This window comes from Manacus candei, unplaced genomic scaffold (assembly GCF_025592945.1).
Source record: "Manacus candei isolate 608988 ecotype Guabito, Panama unplaced genomic scaffold, ASM2559294v1 h1tg000027l, whole genome shotgun sequence".
NCBI lineage: Eukaryota > Metazoa > Chordata > Aves > Passeriformes > Pipridae > Manacus > Manacus candei.
In genome coordinates this window covers 9,081,016-9,104,356 of record NW_026138075.1, presented here as the reverse complement: position 1 = coordinate 9,104,356, position 23,341 = coordinate 9,081,016, and the positions used below count along the sequence as shown (strand labels likewise).

The following is a 23,341-nucleotide window of genomic DNA, read 5'->3' as shown; positions in this document are numbered from 1 at the left end:
TTAAATTGGCATGGTATCCTTGCAGACTACACCAGTTATGGATCAAGCCTGTCAAATATAATTATCAAACAATAATCTTAATGCTTTGAAAGTGTGCCTTATAACTGATGCTGTCTCTATATCCATACAGTGCACAAAGAGAATTTTGCTCTTAAGCCTGGTTCTATAGACACCCTATCCTAGCAAGTGAAAAAGTTTAGTCTTAGGCTCTGAGCTAGAGACTCTCCTAAGACTGTTTGAGAGAGTATGGAAAGCGTATTTGCTTCTTAGATCCTGGACTGGTAAGTCTGTACTTTTCTTAGAAGGGTGACTGAAGCGCACTCAACCAAACATTGTTCTTTGGTGCATCATCAACATCAAAATTTATTGTTATCCAGTCTGGCCTGTTTTACACCTTACAGGTGTTCTTTAAACTAGGGCCTTTCCCCAAGCACTACAGGGAACAATGTTTACAGGCAAATGACCTGACATCTGTGAATGTGACAGAGATTCCTGGTATAGCTTTCAAAATGCAAGGGAGGGGTAAATTATACCCAAACTCTTTCCATAAATTTATGCCAGCAAGAGTTTTGGTAGCGGGTATTACTTGATTTGCCGATCTGTGTTCTCCACACACACATGCTGTGGAGGGACTGTTGTCCACTTTTCTGCTTCTATCACCATTGCTTCAGCATCCATCAGTCCAAATCCATAGAGGTGGCTCACTGCAAGGTACAAACAGAATGGTTGCAGTTATAACAAAAAACTTCAGTTTTCATCATAGATTAATTCCAGAGAGTCACATCCTAACAGCAGCTGCTTCTTTTCTACTTCTTCCTTGCTTTCTCTCAAAGCTCAAAAATCTCACTACCAGAAACATTAATGACTATACCTAATTTATTCACTAAACCTGTTCACTGCTTTCTTACAGAAGTGGCATGAGGAGCTACTTACATTGCTATCTAGCATGGTAGGAGTTACCTACCATGAGAACTGCAGAAGGCCAGAGAGTAAAATTGCCTCTGATTACCCTTTGTCCATGCACCTTAATTTTGCCCTCTTACAAGAGATAATATTAAAAGGTGTAAAAAACTGGAGGAAGGTTATTTCTGTTACTCCAGTACCAAACACGGGCATGTACCTGTATTAAAGGTAACTGAGACAATAAATTTGACTGTCTTTTGTAACTGTTGTACTCTCTTAACTTCCCTGAGTGTAAGCAGCATGTAGATGCTCTCCCGTTCCTGTATGCAATATGGTTGCCACCGATCAAAAAACCAGGTAGAGCCAACAGTTCCCTAAAGCTGTGCATCATGAGGGTGAAAAGCACTTATTGAATCAGCTGTATGGTTTTGGATGCTGTTCCAATCAAAACAGAACCTTGCAAATGTATTTTGCTGAATTAGAAGAGCTGCTAGATATGTTTTATTGTGTCAAGTTAGGGCTTTTGATAAAGTTCTGACAGCAGAAGGAGTGAAAGAAAAAAGCTTCCACAGGGAGGAGATTAGATTGGTAATATCACTAAATGAGTTTTGCTTGCTACCAGGACAGTGCTACCAGGAAACCCTCAGAAAAATGTAAGTGCTATTTTAACCAACAGTGAAACAAAGCATGGTGTAAGTCATCCCAACTGCACTTTGCAGAGGGTTTGTGATAGCAATCTCTATCTATTGCCAAAACAGAATTCAAATGACTCTTACCCCAAAAAAATCCCCAACCTTATCAAACAAATACAGTTGAAAGCATAAAGATAATCAATGTTTAAGGATCTCATCTTCCAAACATGGCAGTACCTAATACTGTCTGAAACTGCCAGCTGAAAAGGGTTCTTCAGTGGAAAATACTGCAAGGTGTAATGACTGTGTAATGAACTGGTTTTCTTCCTATCTCCTTCCCCCTAAGCCCCAAACTGAAGTGCACATAGGATGGAAATGTTCCTTAGGAGACAACTACTGCTCTTCTGCCAAATGAGGCATGCGTCCTGTTCAGAAATGAAACACAACTAAAATACATGAAAATAATTAAATTCAGCCGTCCTTCAGTTTTCTGAATTCTCTTTCATGTATTTCAAAAACAAATAGATAGGGAAAGAGATGTTCTATTTTTACATGCGGGGAGAGGCAGCCAGAAAGACGGCAAGGAAAGCTCAAATAAAGAAACTTTTTGTACTGTCAAGAAGACTCCTGTGATGGAAATCTCCTTAGTCTTAGATGCCATCTTGCAAAAACCACATCTGATTATGAGCACATATTTATCTGTGAAGACGTTTGTCTGTTCGTACACTAGAATTTTAATTAATAATCCTCCTGTCATCTCTGAAAATCAGCAGGAGGAACAAGTCTTACGTAGTCTGTAACTGTACACAGTTACTCTGAGCAGTACATTCAAATAGTGAGGATTAAATTTTCAGGAATGGAAAATATTTTTCAGCTAACTCACAGAATTTTTAATTCCTGACAATTAGCAACTTACATTGACTTAGCACTCAGAATGTCCAGTTCTATATATATGTGTGTGTTCAACCCAACTACTGAGCTCAAAGAAGAGCCAAGATTCTCCTCAACTCACCTTCTCTTACCCAGAAGTAAGGGCAGAAGAGCACCTAACTTTGCCACCACTAAGCAGTGACCTTTTGATGGAAACTTAAGTGACTTTTAATCTACTCATTCTAGAATCTTTTTGCCCTAATATGCACATTAAAAATGCAAATAAAATCTAAAGAGTGAACTTTCTATCTTTCCCATCCTAACAATTAGTTGGGACATAGAATTTAGGAGAAATTTTCATTCAGGAGAAAAAATTACCAATCAAGTCTATGTGGTTGTGTTAACTGTCCATGATTCAATGCTTAAACTCTTTTGCATGAGAGCAGAGGTAGGAGTGAGAATTTCTGCACCTTCTTGCTTCTTTTCTTTCCACAGCTGAAACAGAAGTACATTATTTCCTTGAAAGGTTTTTGCATTGAAATAAAAACTTCCTGACAGTCAGGGATGTGGACAGCTGACATTTGGCTGCCTGCAACATTTGCACTTCAAAGCCCTTGATGCAGTGGGTTGGTTAGCAACTGATGGTACCAGTAGAGGTCCGTAATTTTCAAAGACTAAGGAACAGCAATTTAGGAAATAATCACAGTTAAAGTAGATGTGTCTTACAGAAGAAAGCAGATTTTGTTCTCTACTGCCTTCAAATTGTGTCTTTTCATCTGCATACATGCTAGTATTGCCGTACCAAGGTGTATCTCTCTGAGGTTAAAAATTACCTGAATAGTCCTCATGGGGCCATAAATGTCTTCTCGGAAACACCTGGAACTGCCACTGATTTGTTTGCAAATGGTACTGAGTTGACTTCTGCTAACCCAGATATAAAAGCAGTATCTGAAAGGTACTGATGACGGCAGACTGAGATAAGTTAATTGCAAGTGCAAAATGTCTCCAGACCTTGCACCAACCCAACTGCTCTACATTATCACTGTCGTGAATTCCTGATGGGTTCAGTTGATGCTAGGAATCATTAAGGACATCAGATGGAATATTGGGCTGTTTTGTAAGAAGACATTTATCTTTTGGAGAAAAAATACAAATGCGAGGTTTGTGCAGTGTAAGCTGGTGACTAAGGAGTAGTGCAAGAGTCCACTAAGGAGGGTCGCTCTTGCTCAACTGAGGCATTAAAAAATGTGATCATCTTGTGATCAAGCTGTCCATTGGTAGAACTGTCTTGAATTCTCTCTCTACTCATGCAGCAATGTAACTCACCATTTATATTTCTGTAAAATAACAGGCATACACAGAGCTTTACAGATGCAGGACATGTTTCAGAGAAAAACTTGCCTCTCACAACACAGTTAAATACTGAGTTTTAACTGATCTCTTTAATCTTATCACTAAGAGAATAACGTTTCTCAGGACTTCATTTAATAATCTCTGCAGCAATTCCTCCACTAGTGCACCATGAAATCAAGGCCTTCTCAGCTGCCTGAGAGACTTCCCGAGTTTCTTCATAATCCCTTTGTTTTTGTCTGAAACTGCTATTGAAAATTCATTAACTTTCTCATTTATATACAAAGAGTATGCAAAGCTATCCCCAAATCTAAAGGCAGAATGTATACCCCACTTGACTTGACTAAGAGAAATAAGAACAGCTGGTCTTGATAAATCATAACATAATCATGCAGACTTCAGACACTGAAAAAACATTTCCAGTGCAGCTAAACTGGATTTGTTAGGCTGCAGTTTTGTCACCTGTCATGAAGATGTTTCATCAGTAACTTAGATGCTAAGCCTCCCTTGCTGTTTTACTCATCTGACAAAAGCATTGCAGAATACTTTCTCCCTGGTATATTTTTGGCCTTTCCTATATAGTATCCTATATACTGTGAAAGTAGCATCTGAAATATAAATATTTTGTATACACATACCAAATACTAAATCAGAGAGAAATGGTAATAATTTCAGATTGTCAAATGAGGAATATGCAGCTTCCTTAACTAGATTAATCTGTTTGATTGTAAATATTATAACTTGTTTGTTTATGTTACTATAGGATCTTGATCCAAAATGAGATTGACTGAATAGGAATCTAAAATATCCCTTATACCGTGGTTTTCTTAAATGTTGCTTAGCAAGTCTAGAAGATGTGAGACTCTCATCCCAAAAGTACTTTAAACTGACCAACCTTTCACATTTCACATTTTAATTGCAAAAAGAAAGATTTAATTCTGTACTGCTTTAATAATTCTATATTGCTTCTCTGTCAGTTGCTTAGTATACAGAAATGTTTCAACTAGGAAAAACAATTGTCTAATGAAAATTAAGGGACAAAAAAGGAGAAATGTTATGATGACATGGCTTACACTGTTTTGTTTTGTCATGTCCTATCTAAGAGAACACTGATCTTGAATGAGAATTCATCTTCTTTCAGCCATATTGCTACTTCATGTCAATATATGACGAGAAATCTGTGATAACCGGGGGTGATTTCTGAAACACATAACTGTTTTACAAGCCAGTAACACAGCCATGAAAGAACATGCTTTTTCACTCTTGCTTTTAAAACCAATTTCCTCATGCTTTTCAAGTTAAGCATATTTTTTGTATTTTATACAGAACTGATCCCTCAATTTTTCTACTTAAAAACAAAGCAAAGGGTAAACTAAGCCCTTTCCCACAGAATTCCCTGAAATCCATGATTTCAGCAGGGATGCTAGAAGATTGAGTTCTTACACTTACCAGCACATTAGAGAAGGTTGTGAAGAACAGAAAGTTGCCCAATAGATTTGTCTTAAAAGCGGCAGCTACAAAGATGCACAATGAGAATCTGAAGGGCCTCTATATCATAGAATCATAGAATCATAGAATCACAGAATCATAGAATCATAGAGTGGTCCAGGTTGAAATGGACCTTTAAAACTCAGCTACTCTGACCTCCGTGCTGCAGGCAGGGACACATTCCACTAGACCAGGCTGCTGAAAGCCCTGTGCAACCTGGTCTTGTGCACTTCCAGGGACAGGGCATCCAACAGCTTCTCTGGGCAATGTTCCAGTGCCTCACCATCCTCATCACAGAATCATAGTATCATAGAATGTTAAGGGGTTGGAATGGACCTTAAAGATCACCTAGTCCCACCTCACTTCCATAGGCAGGGTCACCTCTCATTAGACCAGGTTGCTCAAGGCCTTATTCAACCTGGCCGTAAACGCTGCCATGGTTGGGGCACACACAACCTCCCTGGACAATTTGTTGCAGAGTATAACCACCCTCACAGTAAAAAATTTCTTCCTAAAATCTAACCTAAATTTCCTCTCTGTCAATTTGCACCCATTGCTCCTTGTCCTATCACTACAGCTCCTGACTGAAGAGTCCCTCGCCGGCTTCTCTGTAGGTCCCCTTTAGATACTGGAAGGTTGCCATGGGCTCTCCACATAAACTTCTCTTCTCCAGGCTGAACAGTCCCAGCTTTCTCAGTCTGTCTTCATAGGGGAGGTGCTCAAGTTCTCTTAACAACTTCATGGCCCTCCTCTGGACTTGCTCCAACAGTTCCATGTCCTTATGTTGGGGACACCAGAACTCAACGCAGTAATCCAAACAGGGTCTCACAAGAGCACAGTAGAGGAGGAGAATCACCTCCCTTGACCTGCTCGCCATGCTCCTTTTGATGCAGCCCAGGATTTGGTTGGCTTTCTGGGCTGCAAGTGCACACTGCTGGCTCATGGTGAGCTTTTCATCAACCATCACTTCCAAGTCTTTCTCTGCAGGGCTGTTTTCAATCACTTTTCTGCTCAACCTCTAGGTGTGTCTGGGATTGCTGAAACTCAGGTGTAGTATCTTGAACTTCGCTTTGTTGAGCTTCATGAGGTTTGCCTCAGCTCACCTCTCGAGCCTGTCCAGGTCCCTCGGGATGGCCTCTGTTCCCTCCAGCATTTTGACTCCACCAGCTTGGTATTGCCCACAAATCTGATAAGGGTGCACTTGATTCCACTGTCCATGTCACCAGCAAAGATGGTGAACAGTATTGGCCCCAATACAAACCCCTGAGGGACACCACTTGTCACTGGTCTCCAGTGGTCTCCACGTGCACAAGGACTGTTGACCACAACTCTTCGTATGTATATTCAGTCAACTGGACCACTGAATGGTCCATCCATCAAATCCATGTGTCTCCAATTTGGAGACGAGGATGTTGTGCAGGAGTGTCAAATGCTTTGTGCTTCTGCCCCTATCCACCAATGCTGAAGTCCTGTCACAGGAGGACACCAAATTTGTCAGGCATGATTTCCTCTTTGTAAAGCCATATAGGCTGTTACCAATCACCTCTTATAAAAATGGTCTTCATTACGTCCAATGTAAATGCACCTTCATTTCCTTTAAAACAGTTGTCCCTTGTCTTGTCACTACAGGCCTTCGTAAAAAGCCTCTTTCCATCTTTCTTTAAGCATTCTTTATATATTAAAAGGCCACAATAAGGTCTCTCTGGAGCCTTCTCTTCTCCAGGTTGAACAACTCCAGCTCTCTCAACCTTTCTTCAAAGGAGAGGTGCTCCAGCCCTTTGAACCCTTTCATAGTCAGAAAGGTGCTAACAGAATACTTTAAAAATTGCTTTTAAGTTTCCAGTTGTGTTTATGTTAATTTCTAATTTTTGTATTAGTACAAATAATTTCTTCAATAATATACTAACCATGGCTTTACTTGATAATAAGTTCAACAAAAACCAATTTACATTTTTATTTTCTTCCGAAAAGCTCGTATTCATTTATAAAATAGATTGCCCAAGAACACTATCAGGATAGCTAGTAGAATCTAAATCTCCAGTAGCCAGTGTCCCTTAGTGAATAGCTTGTATGCAACTCTGACACTGCATCACCTTCTATGAGACTTTGCAGCCATTTAAAAAAATAGCCCTAGAACACACCATCTTAAAACACTACGGAATTAAATTCAAGATTCCATTTGCATCCATATCCTGGCACTTTTTATTTATTTCAGAAATTTAAAACTCATGTGGTTATTAAGTAGACACTGGTTGACAGAATGGACTAAAAGTGAAATTCACTTTTGGGCCATCAGAGTCAGGTTCTACTAGTAGCGACAGCGCGTACCACCCAAATAGATCCCCTGCTCATGAGTGTTAGCAGCTTATGGACAGAAGCTCTTAGTATTGGGATTCAGCTGGTCCACAGTCAACAGTGAGCATGTGTACCAAGCACAGCCATGACAAGTTTTCCCCCTACTCGCAGTTTTTTCCACCCCATCCTCTAATTTACTTCCCAGCACTTGTTTAGGAATGAGTAAACCAGGTTAACACAGTCCTCAGAGCACATGGTATCTACTGTGTCCTGCATATGGGGACATTTTAACCAGCCAGAGAAAATACCAGTGAGCCTTGCTGAAAAGCAGTGACCAGGAAGCCTGGCTTACTTCTCTGCCTCCAAAGGAGTAGAGTTGTGACAGAAACAGAAAACCTGACTAGTGCTGGCTGGTAATTGCTAGGATAGACAAGCTGTTGCTTCTCTGCAGCAGAATTTGGCAGTAAATCATAAAGCCTCTACTGAAGACATTCATTTATATCCCTTGAAATAAGTCAGCTTATGTGAATGGAATAAATCTGAGGATTATATGCATTTAAAGAGGAGAAAAAAATGTTTGCCAAAATAAAGTTGGCTAAGAAGCATCTACAGTAATAGAAACTATAATTTTTTAACTAGGAGTAGTCTTTTTAAACTGGACTTTAATTTTCTTTTTTTTTACAAAAAGCACAAAGATCCATTGAAAAGTATGGCAGTTTGCAAATTTTCTTTAAACAAAAAAAGCCATTTTGTGACTGCACCATGGAACACCTTTTAAAAGACTATACTCATTTCCTCTATTAGGAGAAAATTTACCCTCAGAGGTATATTTAGAATTCCTTGGTAGCTCAAAAGCAGCCAAATATAATTTCATTGTATCAAACAATAAAAACACCTTTTGTGCTAGGCTTCAGCTCAGAATAGGTTATGACACATGAATCAAAGGTACTGTAAGTGGAAATCCTGACAGATTGCTATCAGGAAACACAAAGACAGCATTTCTGTGCTGTCAGATGTATCAGGCACTTGGTCTCCTTCTTGTTCTGTCCCACACAATGGCTCTGTCTCTTCTGAAGTGTCAAAGCTCCAGCAGGATATTTACACTCAAACTAATTCCTGACTGATTTTGGCAGAGGAAGGATATACAAATACTCAGAAAAATCACAATAAAACCTTTTGCAAATTGTTTAATAATAATGATGCTGATTTTTAGAACTAAAACTTTACCAATTTTATCCTAAAGCAGAGAAATTAATTAACTGAGCTGACTTCACACTCTTCCCATAGAGCTATGTAGTAGATTCTCATCAGTAACCTGATGCAAAAGGAAGATAAACAGTAAGCCAAGCCTACAGACATAGCTGGGCAATTGTGGATGAAGTTCAGCATCATCTCACTTAAAAGTGACTCCTCAAAAGCTGATTTTTCTGGAGGGCACCTAACTGATCTGAGTTGTAGCCCCCTACTATTATGAGAAATTCTACACCATGACAGGATGTCTTAAGGGCTTAAAACACTACATTGTAGATGGTGTGATCTTCTTCCTAATCAGCCTGAATCCTAGTTCCATTAAAGTGGGCACACTGATAAGAAAACTACAACTAGTTTGGCAATTACTGAAAGGAACTATAGCAATGCAACAACAGTGAAAAGCTTTGGTGTTCTTAAAGGCAAGTGCTTGTTTTTTTAAAACAATAGAATTACCCCATGCATAAGATGTCCACCATTGCCCTGGATGTATACAAGCATGGCTAAGATATTTGCCTATAATGTTAGCAGAAGTGTACTGCATCAATAATTAGTATATAAAGAGGTCATGCAAATGCATATAACTTTCAAAGACTTTTCTTTTAAAATTCAGTGTTCAACATCTATAATTAAGAACTTGTGCTTTGGAGAATTGTATCACTTTATCAGTCATTTTTTAAATTGTTTGATCCTGGTTCTTCTTTCTCAATACTGCCAATAGGAATTTCCATTTCACATTACATGGTAGACTCTTAGGTTATGAGTCCGTAGGGGAAGACTTTTAACCCTCCCCTTCCTCCCTACCCCCCAGTCCTTTGCAGAGTTTTCATAAAGGTCTGAGTTGGACTTCTTAAAAGGAAGTAATGTCAAAGGTTATCATTCCCATGGTATGCATCCTGTTAGTGCTGTAAGTCTACTTGGCAATGCTTGGAATACTAGAGAGCTGTAGAGCATAGTAATTATCCATAGCTTTATATCTAAGACAAAGTCATCTCAGTTCTCAAGCTGAGGCACTACTAGTTTAAATACTTTGTCTGCTATGCTGATCATAGTTTGGTGACAATTCTGAGTGTTATATTATAATACAAATGTAAAGCTTAATTACGCATCTTGCCTGCTGTTATTCCTACTTTAGAGCCATTTAATTTACATTTTAAAACACTGGTAAGTCTGACTCACGATATATGACCCCAGGAAAGTAACCAACTCGAAGACCAAATGTCCATCCACTTTCCTTTATGTATCCCAACACAGGTTTGAGGTTTCTGCTTAAAATCTGTTTTACATTCACAGATTCATTTCTTGCTTTTCAGAGACAGAAGAAAACAGTGTTGCAGACTCAACAAGTAAATGAGAAGCTTTGATAATGAAAAGTTTGAGGCTGGGAAAAGTAATTATGCCTCTCTATTTCTCTGAAAGATTCCCTCTCCTGCTTTGTACAACTCCATTTCTGGAACTATATAGACGTACTCCTAATCTTAAATGTCTTTCAACTGGAAACAACATTGTGTGGACTTTAGTTTGTGTTAGAGAGAAAAAAATTCCAACAACCACAACCTAGGCTGCATAGTTCAATATATTTTCCAGCTCCCTTCCCCAAATCCCAAAGACATATTTTAGTTTCACTCAAGGCTAGCAGAGCTCAGTTACCTGGCAATTTGTTTGGGTTTAACATATGAAACACTGAAAAATTCTTAATGCAATTTTAATATTATGTTAAGGAAGACTTTATTTATAGCTGCAAACCGAACTGCTACATGTGGGAAGGAAACAACAGTCACCTAGAAAGGTTGCAGTGTCCCTCCGAAAACATAACAGTAATTTTAAACTTGCGGCTAAAATACACATGTTTTTACACCACTTTTCGTCAACCATCTTGATTTCCAAATCCCACCATGGATTTTTCTCTAGCCATGACAATGATCTCTGTATGAAGCATTTCTAAAGGTTATGTTATTGACTCTGTGATTCCTATGATATTTAAATGTGGATGAGATTCCTGAGGACACAGACCTTTCCTATCTTACATGTGCTGTCAGTGCTGGGGGAGACACTTTCAGCCACTGTTAGACTAGCTAGTAATTGGAGCTAGTTTAATTACCTCCTTTCCAGATGCTAATCTAAACGCTGCTTTGACTTCAGACAACTTCCAATCAGGAGTTATAATGCAAAAAAGTTCCAATTAATCTAACCAGTTCAGCTAAAAGAAGACTAATGATTACCTATGTGAGTGCCAACATCTCTCCTCAGACTTTATATCTACCACTCTGTTGAAGACAGTCATGGCTACAGGGCTAGATTGCCTTTTCCAAAAATACATTTGCTTTTCCAGAACTCTTGCTGTCAGCTGCCTACTTAGAATCAGAATCATTTAGATTGGAAAAGATCCTTATAATCATCAAGTCCAACCACTAACCTTACACTGCCAAATACTAAACCATGTCCCCACATGCTACATCAATACAACATTTAAATACTTCCAGGGATGGTGGCTCTACCACTTCCCTGGGCAGTCTGTTCCAATGCTTGACAACCCTTTCAGAGAAGAAATTTTCCTAAATATTCAATCTAACCCCCCTCGACACAACTTGAGGCCATTTCCTCTTGTTCTACTGCTTGTTACACCAACTCCCACCATGCTACGATCTCTTTTCAGGTAGTTGCAGAGAAAGATAAGGACCCCCCAAGCCTCCTTTTTTTCCAGGCTAAACAAGCCTAGCTCTCTCAGCAGCTCCTCATCAGACTTAGCAGCTCTGTTGCCCTTCTCTGGACATGCTCAAGCATCTCAATGTCTTTCTTGTTGTGAGGGCCCCAAAACTGAACACAGGACTTGAGGTGCAGCCTCACTGGTGCTGAGTATAGGAGGACACTATTTCTGATCCAAGCCAGGATGTTATTGGCCTTCTTGGCCATCTGGGCACACTGCTGGCTCATGTTCAGCCTCTGCTGATCAGCATCCCAGATTCTTTTATGCTGGGTATCTTTCCAGCCACTCCTCCCCCAGCCTGTAGCACTGGCTGTTGTGACTGAAGTGTGGGACTCAGAACTTCACCTTATTGAACCTCATACAACTGACCTTAGCCCATCGGTCCAGCCTTTCCAGAACCCTCTGTAGAGCCTTCCTTTCCTTCAGCTGATCAACACTCCCACCCACTTCAGTGTCATCTGCAAACTGACTGGGGGTGCACACAATCCCCTTGACCACGTTATTGGTAAAGACATTAAACAGAACTGGCCCCAGTACTCAGCCCTAGGAAACACTACAAGTGGTTGGCCACCAGCTAGATTTAACTCAATTCCCAACCATTCTCTGGGCTTGGTCATCTATCCATTTTTTTAACCAGCAAACTGGGCACCTAATTGAGCCATAAGCAGCCAGTTTCTCCAGGAGAATGCTGTGGGAAACAGTGTCAAAGTTTGTTCTGTACGTGTCACATGATGGCACTCAAGATGACCTTCCCTGGCACTGAGGTCGGACTGATAGGTCTGTAGTTCCCCAGATCCTTCTTCTGATCCTTCTTGTAGATGGGCATCATATTTGCTAACTTCCAGTCAACTGGGACCTCTCCAGTTAACCAGGACAGCTGGTAAATGATGCAAAGTAGTGAGCTGTTGCCCCAGTTCCTTCAGTACCCTTGGGTGGATGCCAATTGATCGCAGAGACTTGTGTGTGTCTAGGTGATATAGCAGGTCACTGACCATTTTTGCTTTGACTGTGGGGGTTTCATTCTTCTTCCCACTCCTGTCTTCCAGCTCAGGGGGCTGGGTACCCAGAGAACAACAGGTCTTGTTATTCAAGACTGAGGCAAAGAAGGTATTAACTACTTCATCTTTTTCCTCATCCTTTGTCTCTTTCTTTCCTCCTGCATACAATAAAGAATGGAGATTCTCCTTAACCCTCCTTTTGTTGTTAACGTATTTATAGAAAGATTTTGTGTTGCCTTTTACTGTAGGAGCCGAACTGAGTTCTAGCTGGGCTTTATCCCTTCCAATTTTCTCACTGCATGCGGTTCATGACATCCTTGTATGTAGTCCTCCTGAGTATCCTGCCAATGGTCTCCCACAGGTGATACACTGACCTTTTTCCCCTGCATTCCAGGCAAAGTTTTCTGTTCAGCCAGGCTGGTCTTCTTCCCTTAATATTCCAAGCACAAAAAATCACCTAGTCTAGCTTGCATAGAATATGATCTTCCTCATTCCTACAGAGACCAGCGCAACTTCCTGTGTTTGGTGTTTGACTGACAACAAACAGAGGTGGGATATTACAACAGTCAAACTCAAAGCTCCTGTTTCCCTTGCTCCATCCACTGTGTGTATGGGTATTAGGGCTGGATAGAGTTGATATTGGCTACCAGTGGCATGTGAAAATATCAGGAAGCATCTGTAAGACTGGAAGGTCTTTTGATATATGAAGAGCTTTGACTTATTGACATAACCACTCAAAAGGGTTTGCTATTTTTCAAAAGTCTTATGTCAACTTCTGACATTTTTAAAACATAATTTTAAATTTATTTATATTTTAAAGTAACTGAAAACATGCAGTAGGGTGTTTACGAATAGTTTATTTGTGTTCTCTGAAATGCACATATTGTTGTGAAGATTTTCAAGCTCATTTCTGAATTTGTTCCTGGCTACTGGTTACCACTACTTAAATCTGTCCAGTCTAGGTCTCTTATTTAGGAGCCTAGATAGGCTTGTCTATTTCTCACTCCCAGACTGTTAATGCTCTACTTACAACAAGAATAATCACCAATTTTATTTAATATTGTAATTAGCAATTATATTAAAAAGCTGTAAAACATTAAGTGACTAATCCTTTTCACTGGTCACTCTTTGGTGGAAGTAGCAGATATTCCAGCTAACCTAAAGGGATGTGACATAACTCTGGTAGTCTCTTACTCCTTGGCAATTGAGGTGACTCAGTTTCTGTAGGAATAATATCTCCACTGGGCCTAGGAATGGTCTGGAACTGAAAAAAGTGGCGAGAGTTTTGATTTCATTTTATCTTATCTTTCACTAGCATTTTATTTCACTGAACTGAAGTGTTATTGTCTACGCTTTAGAGCCAGGAAGAGTGAAGTATGTTCTCTAAAAATCTCCCTACAAATTAGTGAACGGTCTGTTTCTCCAAAGGCAGTTTTTGACAGTATTTGGAGCTTCATTTACAAAGAACTGCTCACATGGTTTGATCATTTTGCTTAAAACTGCAGTGTTTCATTTTGTGTCTTTCAACCCAGAGACAGGTTAGAATTAACACAGAATTTCCTTTTATGAATGCAGTTGCAGGCTCTGCTGTTGACTAAACAGCTGGCAGAACAAGGAGCCTTTGCATACAATCTGCCATAGCAGAAACAGATCAGCAGTTTTGATATCTTCACAAAAACAGATGTTCTCAAGTATTTTTCCATAAAATCAGTAATTAACAGCTTTAATTATTAAAAGCTCCCTCTATTGACAAACTAACTAACCAGAGAAGATCCTGAAATGAGCATTCAAGTCTTTCTTTTTGAGACTACCAAGTAACAAGTTCCTGAGAAAAGATACATGCTGTCTTACAAGAAAACAACTAAAAAAAAAAAATAAAAAAATAAAAAATAAAAAAAATTCTTGTTCATTTCTAAGTTAATTCTTTTGACATGCATTTAACGAATGTTGTTTACTTGCCAGAAAATTAAACAAATAACAAGAACTGCTTTAGCAAATGACTAGTTGGCTCAAGTGTTTTTCATGAATTAATCTTCCTTTGTATAAATGTAAGAGAGTAAAAAAAGGAGAGCTTGAAACCAGTAATGACATCCGTGAGCTCCTTCTGTGTGTTCTGCAGTAGCAAAACACTGCCCGGGACTATAGAAAGGGAGAGGGTTGCCATGCAGACCAGCAAAACAGCCCTCTGAAATGGCATGCTGACCCACTTTCAGTTACCAGTTCTTGCTGACCCTTTGTTGAGTGAGAGGTTTTTCCAAGTTTTGCTGCTTTTTACCCTTTCAGTTCTCATTTCTAAAGGGGCAAGCCTGTCTCTCTTTTTATTCTTGTTTTCTTCTTCCTCCACTAGTATGCATTGAAGAAAAGCAGACTGATACTTGTGACTGTCTCTCCTTTAGATAATTAAAAATAATCTCCCATCCCTTCTCTTCTTAAGAACACACTGTGGAAGAAATATGTATCTTGTTATCAACAAAATTATGATACAATTCCTTAAGGAACTCATTCTGATCAGAGTAGTTCATCTATGAAAAACCACACTTTAAGTGTTCTATGTGGATTCACTATCTCTGTGATAGTGAAGGATAATAGTGTAATATTATCCTAAATATTGGCATGTGCAATAGTAAAAAAACCTGTTTCAGTCTTGCAAGCAGCAGTATGCAAATCCCCCTTTTAATTCAGGTTCAGATGTTGTGATTTAATCTAAATCTTTGCTTCTCCTTCTTCCAAAATCAATAGAGGTTTAAAGAGAGCTGTATTTTTATTGGAACCATGCGCTCAGCCTAAGTTGCCAAAATAATTTAAGCTAAAACTACTGTTTTTATTTGGGTTAAGGTTGACTCCTGGAGCTGTACAGAGGTAAAGGCATTTAGATTGTCTTCCTCTTTTTCAATTCCACCATGGAGTCTACAGTGGAGTGTTGTCAGGTCAAGCCGTTTTTCTGAATCTGAGTTACCCAGCTGAGCTTATCTATATTCATGACTTAACACAGGTGGAGAAGAAACATCCTTCCACCCCTTTTCTTTACTATATACATATGCTATAATGCATAGAAAAAATGTGTGGCTCCACAGATTCAGAATAAGCAAGCTCCAGTGGTCCCACAGTGTAAGTCCTGCTGCCAATACTGCTACTGTTGGTTGTGTTAGTGTGACCTTTCCTTTGATAATGAGTGACAGCTGCTGTGAAATGTCTCCCAGGGTGTTTGACTCTCTTAGGCAACAACTGGAAAAACATAAAAATATAGAATTTGGAAGTGAGTTATAGAAAAAAAAAATCTCTGCTTTATGCTACTTGAAAAGTGTTCTTTGACCTTCATATAGCTTCAACAAACTGATGATACAGTAACAACACAGTAACGATCTCCTGCCAAAACTTTTTAAATCCTGGGAGATGTTTCACAATAACAAATATTGTAATGTTATTGCAATTAAGGAATCATGTATTTCTCATTACGTATGTTTTTTGTGTGTGGGCATGCACTTTTAACTGGGACAAAATCAGGCCCTTGAACATATAACCTTCAAATGATTAGGGGGTTCAAGTTAAGTATCTATTTCTAAATCTATCCTCTGTAGTTAGAAACCGGTTTAGATCCAAAAACAAGTTGGGTTTTTTTGTTTGATTTCTATTCCATTGCAGCAGAAATGTCATAGGTCAGAATTATATATTAAAGATGCTCTATGGTAACAGTGCCTTGATCTGAAATAGATTAAATCTAGGCTTCAGTTTTAAAGTGAAACCAGGGTAAAGATTTGATGATTCTTTTATATTACATTTATCTCTTGGGAGATCTTGGCACAAAACAGATCAACTCTCATCTTCAAAAAACTATGTCAGTCTTGGGTGGAATTGTCATGAAAAGAAAATCAGAAAGAAGCCATTCCAAGGTTTTGTTTGGATGCAATACAAATTGAATGCAGTAATAATGCAGTGAATGGGAATCAGCAGACAATCTGCGTTGAAATACAACATTGTAAGGATTCAAGGTTCAGTTTTAAGCCATCCTGAAAATATATATCCTATTTAATGGCACAAGCATTTACCTCTACTTGCATTACAAAAGTGAAAACATATTTAAAAGATGTAGCTTTAATCAAATCTACAAGACTGTACAAGATTTTAGAAAACTAAATTTTTAGAAAACAAGATTTTTAGAAAACAGGTGACTGAGCAGTATAGTAGGTCCCATTAAAAGTCATGATAGTTCAAGATTTTATTTTATCCTAAATCTGACAGAAATCCTACATATAAATAATATAGGGTTGATCATAAAGAAAAAAAATTTAAAATACCATTTTGTCATTTTAAATCAAAATTGTCAATAATTCTGAATGAGAACACGGATGGAATTCAGAAATTGCTGTATCTTCAACTCTAGACTATTTTATCAGAATACTAGCTATAAAATATAAATACACCACTAATTTACTTTGTCTTCTGCCAGCAGCGCATGAGACAGGATTTAAAGGGACTAAGAAGATCTGGCCAACGTATTTAGTAGCTGACACTTTTTGGTTTAGTCCTTCTAAAAGGTTTCCCTTATGTAAGAGAAAGAAGATAGGCCCAGTAAGATTGAGACTGAAAAGTCTCCAAACTACACATAGCATAGGGAGTCAGACAAACTACTTGAGATTATTTCTTCTTCAAAAATATCAAATAATATATTGTGATGGCAAAGAAGAAAGAAAGCTCTCACCCTTATAGCCAGCTGCATTGGTTTTCCAGTCATTAGCATTCAGATGTCCTGCACGTGAAGTCCTGACAATAATGTGCTGTATGTCTCTCCAGGTCAGAAATGGACTATGAAAAAGGGGAAAGACAAAGTCACAGATCAGACATATTTTATCAGGATTTAGGGATACAAGGTCATGTAAGCTGAAAAGTATCCAAAGCAAAACAACCATCATTTACCTTCTCTGCTTTCCTTTGCTCCATTCAAAAGAACATGTCCTAATTTTACAGAAATACTACACGAAATTATTTATACATCTGTGAGGTTTGAAATAAGCAGACTGTAACAATATATGATAACATTCTATTATATAAAACCTCAGGGAAGATGAAGTAGCACATTTCACACAGACGCAACTTTTATGAACACCAACTACTGCACTCCAGTAAGTCCAAAGGAGAAGAAATCAAACTTCTGGCTTGCTGAAAAGCTCTACTAAACCTCACTAACTGCTAGGTCGAGCTGGCAATTCCTTTAGACTTCCAGTTCCTATTGAACTTATTCCAGGTGCCTCTCTTGCAATTAATTTGTCTACCTCTGGTCTTGGAATTCTGAGGGTCTATGCATATTTTTCAAGAGGACCAAGCAGTCAGCACTGCATCTGGACAGCTGGATAGTTACAGAGCAAGTACGTGATTGTACAGATATGTATTCCTTCAAGGGACTGCAGAACAAGTAGCTGATTGCATAGATGTGTACTCCTTTAAGGGATTCCTAATAACCTGTCCACCCAGAAGATGAAAGAAGATGCCATCTCTATCCTCGCTGTTTTTAATACACATTTTATCTTGTAGGACTAGGGGAAATCTTTAGGGACTGCAGTTTTCCTGTTTCTTCTATATCCACATCAAGGAGAACTTCTTTACTTAGAAGATGATCGACATGCACAATCATTGGGGTATTTTTTCTTTCTCCTTCCAATTTTTCAGTTTTTCTATTATCTGTAAGAAGACCAATAGCATTGTCTTTAAAAATGCAGTTTAATAGAGGGAATGATAAACTGAGCCACTAAACAATGAAGAGGAAAAAAGTACTGTGGTGTAGAACACCAGTCACTAAGTATCATTCTCAGAGGATCATTATCTGCCCCTATTGCACGCACTGCCACAATTCCACTCAACTGTAATGATGAAGACAGACCAGAATGAAGTTTATCAGACTCAAAATTGGCAGTCTACATTGACCAGGACTGGCAGTCACTGAAAACCTGGGAAACCTTGATTCAGTTTCTTAACACATGCTCTTGTGTCTCTCAGACTAGAAAGTCATTTGGACCATCAGAAAAGTGACTCAGTCTCAGCACTTATCTCTATGGCATTATACTTGGGCTCTTGTTTCCATTTGTTGGTAGAAAGTACACCAAAACAACAGCCATAGGAGTGTGGGGAAGGTCAGCCCAGGGGTGACTGTGAATGGGTCACATTCTGGGATGAGGGGGACATTGCTGTCACATGAAGTGACCCTATACAACTAAAACAAGTTCCAAGAGCTACAAGTTACATAGTCACGTTACAAGAAATTTCAAAGAGAAATAATTTGATAAAACACACAGAGGGCAACAACAAACATGCAGAAATGTTTTAAGTTGTCCTGACAGGGAAGACAGAAAAATCTCACTCGTCTCTCTGTTTGATGTACAGAAATGAATGTTTCACGGATTGGCATCCCACATACACTGTTCACACCTTCCAGGACTTGTTTTGTCAAAGCAATGTCTTTTTGGAAATACCTGGGTAATCAGTGCTTTATGGCACTTACACATGGAAGTAGAATCCTGCTTATCCTGTGAGCCAAAATCAAGCAATTAGAAAGCAATCAGTGAATACATTAGACAATCTGTGAAGAAATGGAGACTTTGTTTTTCATTCAAGATGCACCAGTTTAGTTTCTCAGGTGATAAATTTCAGCTTCCACAAGCTGCAGCTTTAGGAGAAGGCAGTAGGCGCAGAGGAGTTACTGCAAACCAGTAGTCAACTTGTTCATAGAAAACCTCCCTCCTAGCCTGTGTTCTGTGTGCATGTAGATATAAATTCTTGAGTATTAAATAACGGAAATTAACTTGTGTTGGTGGAATTACTGAAAATGAAAACAAGTTGCAAAATCATGGTCTGTCATTCCATACAGAAGAGAAAAACTTGGGACATATATGACATTCAGTCGCATGTAACTCATTTTTATATGTTTTATTTTCCTACAGCCTTATAAATCATATGCTTGAAAACAAGTAGGAGTTGCCTGAAAATGTCAGAATTCTTTTAAGTGACAAGATTGTATGGTATAATGAAACAAAAGTGAAAAAACATGGAACTATACATATTTTTCTCATTTCCTTTGCAGTAATATGATTTTAATTCTGAATGTAAATTTTCCACAGGAGAACACTTCTCAGTGGGTTTGTGTGGACCATGGGAAGGCCGATGTAACCTAGCACCTTTCCACCAACATCTGGGGCACCACAGGAAGCGGCACGCATTTTTTTAGAGTCAACACAGAAAGTCCTGTTTATGTTTGTGGTTGATACAGAAAGAGGAGATGGAATAATCTCAAGAAGGAAGGTGAGTTTTAAATAAACATCTCATTAATTGTAGCCAGATTTTTTGTAATTTCTTTCAAATTTTATCAATTCACAGCCATTCAATTTCTCTGGTTTTGGCTACAAGATATAAGGGTATTACGATATTTAAAATATTCTGTTGTATTTAATGAGAGCTTATGCTTTCTGTCCCTGATCATTTTTTAAAACATTAATATGCCCATAGGTACTTTTTTTTCTTATGGTGCGATTTCTCACACTAGATTGTTGGACTAGAATGACAGTAATTGTTTATCCAACTGAGTTGGTAAAAATTACTGAAAAAGAAGATTAAAAAAAACCTTATGGAATGTAAGGAGCATTAAGGGTTTGCAAGATAGGGCATGCTTGTACAGTCACGTAACACGCTTCAAGAAAAAAAAAAAAAAGTAGATTTTATACCACCTCAGGAATTTCACTGGGAGCCAGTGCAAAGTCTTAGAAAAACATGTTTCAAGAATTCAGGAAGACCTCCAGGAATCCCGAGAGCTACATTCTTTATAATCTGGAATCTGAAAAATCTGCTATTTTATAAAGCAAGTTGACCATGATAGCGGTGAAAAACAACAAGGCACTAAAATACTCTTCTCAACTTCTAAAGCAGGGAATCAAGACAGGGAACACTAAACTCACTATTTAAAATGGAATGATGGACTTAATGGTGGATCTAACTATGTTTAGATAAAGGATGTAAGGATATAGCAGTTTTCACTTTATAATACCAGCCTCACATAAACTGGACTTAGTTGATCAGTCAACAAATGAGATTATCTCTCAGAATTATGATTTATTTCTGAAAACAAAATCATGGTAGATCTTGAAAACTGAGCCATTTGCTGTTCTATTTCCTATCCTTAGGTAATAATAAAAAATAATGTAAGATTTTCTATGCCAGAAAATCTTGATCAAAAATCTGATTTCCAGGACACAACATTGTATATAGTTAAATCAGTCTGTCCCTTATGCAATATCCAAATCTGCTTGCTTACTGTGCAATCCATAAGATTTCTATATTTTCTTCGCAAGGAATGGCAACTTGGGCATATTTATATCTAAGAGATTTAACAGCATATGAACAACACTGAAATCAGTTTCTGAAGCCTACTGTAGCTCCTTCACTGTAGTCAGATTGAAATCTTCTCTCTACAGTAGACATTTCATTTGAAACAAAATAGGTCTGCAATTATTTGCCATTATTTTTTGCAGAAACTTGAACCAAAAAAAGAAGAAGAAAACAAAAAGAAAAAAGAAAAATATAGAAACTGGAATTACGTCAAAATACCAGTTCATTTGAAGAAAGAAGGACTTTTTTTTACTTATTTTTAAACAAGATAGACTAGAAGTCAATTTTAAAGCATCCGCAAAAATCACACAATTGGTCAAAGATTTGTAAAACATGTCAAAATTGGCTCCTAAGTGAGTAAACAGTTTTTTGCTAGCCATGAGGGCTTCAGATCCAGACAAGGTGTCACTCATGTTAATTGATTTACTATTTGAATAATCTCAGAAGAATTAATGGCTAAATATCTTGAGATGAACAAATGCATTAACAAGAACAGTTATCAAACTAATTGACTGATCTAAAAAATGGACATTTTCCTTCCAGTGATTTTATTTCTCAATGTCTCATCTAAAATTGCCTTGGGATTATACATACCACACAATACTCAAAATCAAACCAGAATAAACAGAAGTGCATACCAAAATGCTTGTGCAGCAGTTAAAAAATAATGAATGCTGTGTCCTTTACCAACAAGTGATACTCTAAGGTACAACTCTCTTCCTCCAGGCTTCTCAAAATATTTATGAAGTAAGAAGAATAAAATATATTACAGCAATTATATCTTTAAGCAGGATCTTTAGAAATTACGAGTAGATTGTCCTTTTTGGCCAAAGCTGATTTCTTCATTCCACAAGTAGTCTCCCTAGTGACACAACTGGGCTAATACAGAAAATAGTACAGAATTCAGGCTCTGTCCTTTGGTACAGTGATACTGTGCCAATAATAATTGTTCAGAGTAAACAACAGGTGGAAAAAATATCACTCAATGCAATAAATAAATAGGACAAAACTTTGCTCTGTTGCTGCTTTTTTTTTTTAGCAAAATTATATGGTTAGCAACATGAATAATGATTGCTACATTATCTTCATAATCAGCAATTTGAATGTGATAAATGTGGCCTATATGAAAAAAAATGTTTCTTGAAAAAATAGCAGTGTGATGAGAAGCGCTGAAAGAACGCATAAACTTTTCTCCAAAGGATTGAGGTAAAATACAGTATCACAGGGTGCACCATTCAATTTGGAATTATCAAATAACCTTCTTTGGAAATCCTAGCTATGAGAGAACAGACGTGAATAATTATTGCTATAAAAAGAGTCTCTGTGTCTTAGACATCTTGTAGAGCAGTAAGAGATCATTTTCATCACATAGCACCACCTTTAAATTGATAAATTAAAAAAAAATCCATAAGAAATAGTAATCAGCCAAATTTTCCTATGAGATCTACCACCCTACTACCTGTCCCAATGACTCCAATATATAGACCCATGCATAGGATTATTTTAGCTATGCTAATGGGAGACGTTCTTCTTTCCCAGGTCATATAAAGAATCAATGTGCAGATTTCTGTTGTAGCACAGAATTTCAGAAGCAATGAGGCATTAGGACAGCCTCTACTGTTGTGCTTACGTGTTTAAATGGTCTACACCATAACTATTTCAATCCTGAAAATAAGAAGATAGAAAAATGGACTCCAGTGTTTAACGAGTATTTAGCCAGTCATGGATACATTATTGACGTGTTTTGACACGTCTGTGTTTTGACATGTCTGACATCCCCATATGTTCTAATTGTCATGTAACTCTGCACGTAATCCTGTTAACTTCCTGCTAGGAAAGAAATGAACATTATGTACTTGGTGATTAGTACGTAGGTCTTTCCCCATAAATGCAACTTAAGTTTCTCCTTCATTTTCTGACCTGGTAAGCCACTGTTCATTCAACTGGTATATCAAACAAAACTATTTGTTTACTTCGGAGTTAGATTTCAGTTCCTTCTTTGCTCACACTGTTTTTCTGAGTTCCAAATATCTTGTCAGAAATATGTCACTACTGCTAATTTCTGATTTGTGTTGAATTTTACCCAATTCCCTTTGAAAGAAACCCAAGTCTGACTGACGATGACAATCCCTTAAAAAACAATTAATGGCAACTGAAGGTACTGTATGTCAAAGGTCAGTTACCAGTAGCTTTAATGGCATATCTGGTAGAACTCTGTTTAAAAAGATGCGCAATTAATGACATTTTTTGAAATATCTCTCTACGATCAAAATTGCTATCAACAGCCTTTTACACTCATTATCATATTTCTCCTCTTTTTCCATTAAAAGCTTAAGTTAGGTACTGGAGAAAGAAGAGTAGTGATACACGTGTGAAACCAAATTGCTGACTAACACTCATTAAGAACACATCATTTAAACCAATCACATTCTAAAGTGTAGTGATATTTGACGGATTTCACTGTGGAAAGGCATGCTACC

The 23,341-nt window shown here is 38.0% G+C and overlaps 1 protein-coding gene across 8 annotated transcripts in view; it reads right to left on the bottom strand.

The window, feature by feature from the left end:
• PCSK5 (proprotein convertase subtilisin/kexin type 5) overlaps nt 1-23,341 on the bottom strand; it is a 250,017-nt gene that overhangs the window by 90,899 nt on the left and 135,777 nt on the right. For all 8 annotated transcript variants that reach the window (XM_051789299.1, XM_051789294.1, XM_051789297.1 and 5 more), the window contains 2 exons: nt 17,191-17,294; nt 587-704 (listed from right to left, as the gene is read on the bottom strand). In XM_051789299.1, coding sequence (XP_051645259.1) covers nt 587-704; nt 17,191-17,294 — 222 coding nt within the window. The remainder of the gene's footprint in view (nt 1-586; nt 705-17,190; nt 17,295-23,341) is intronic.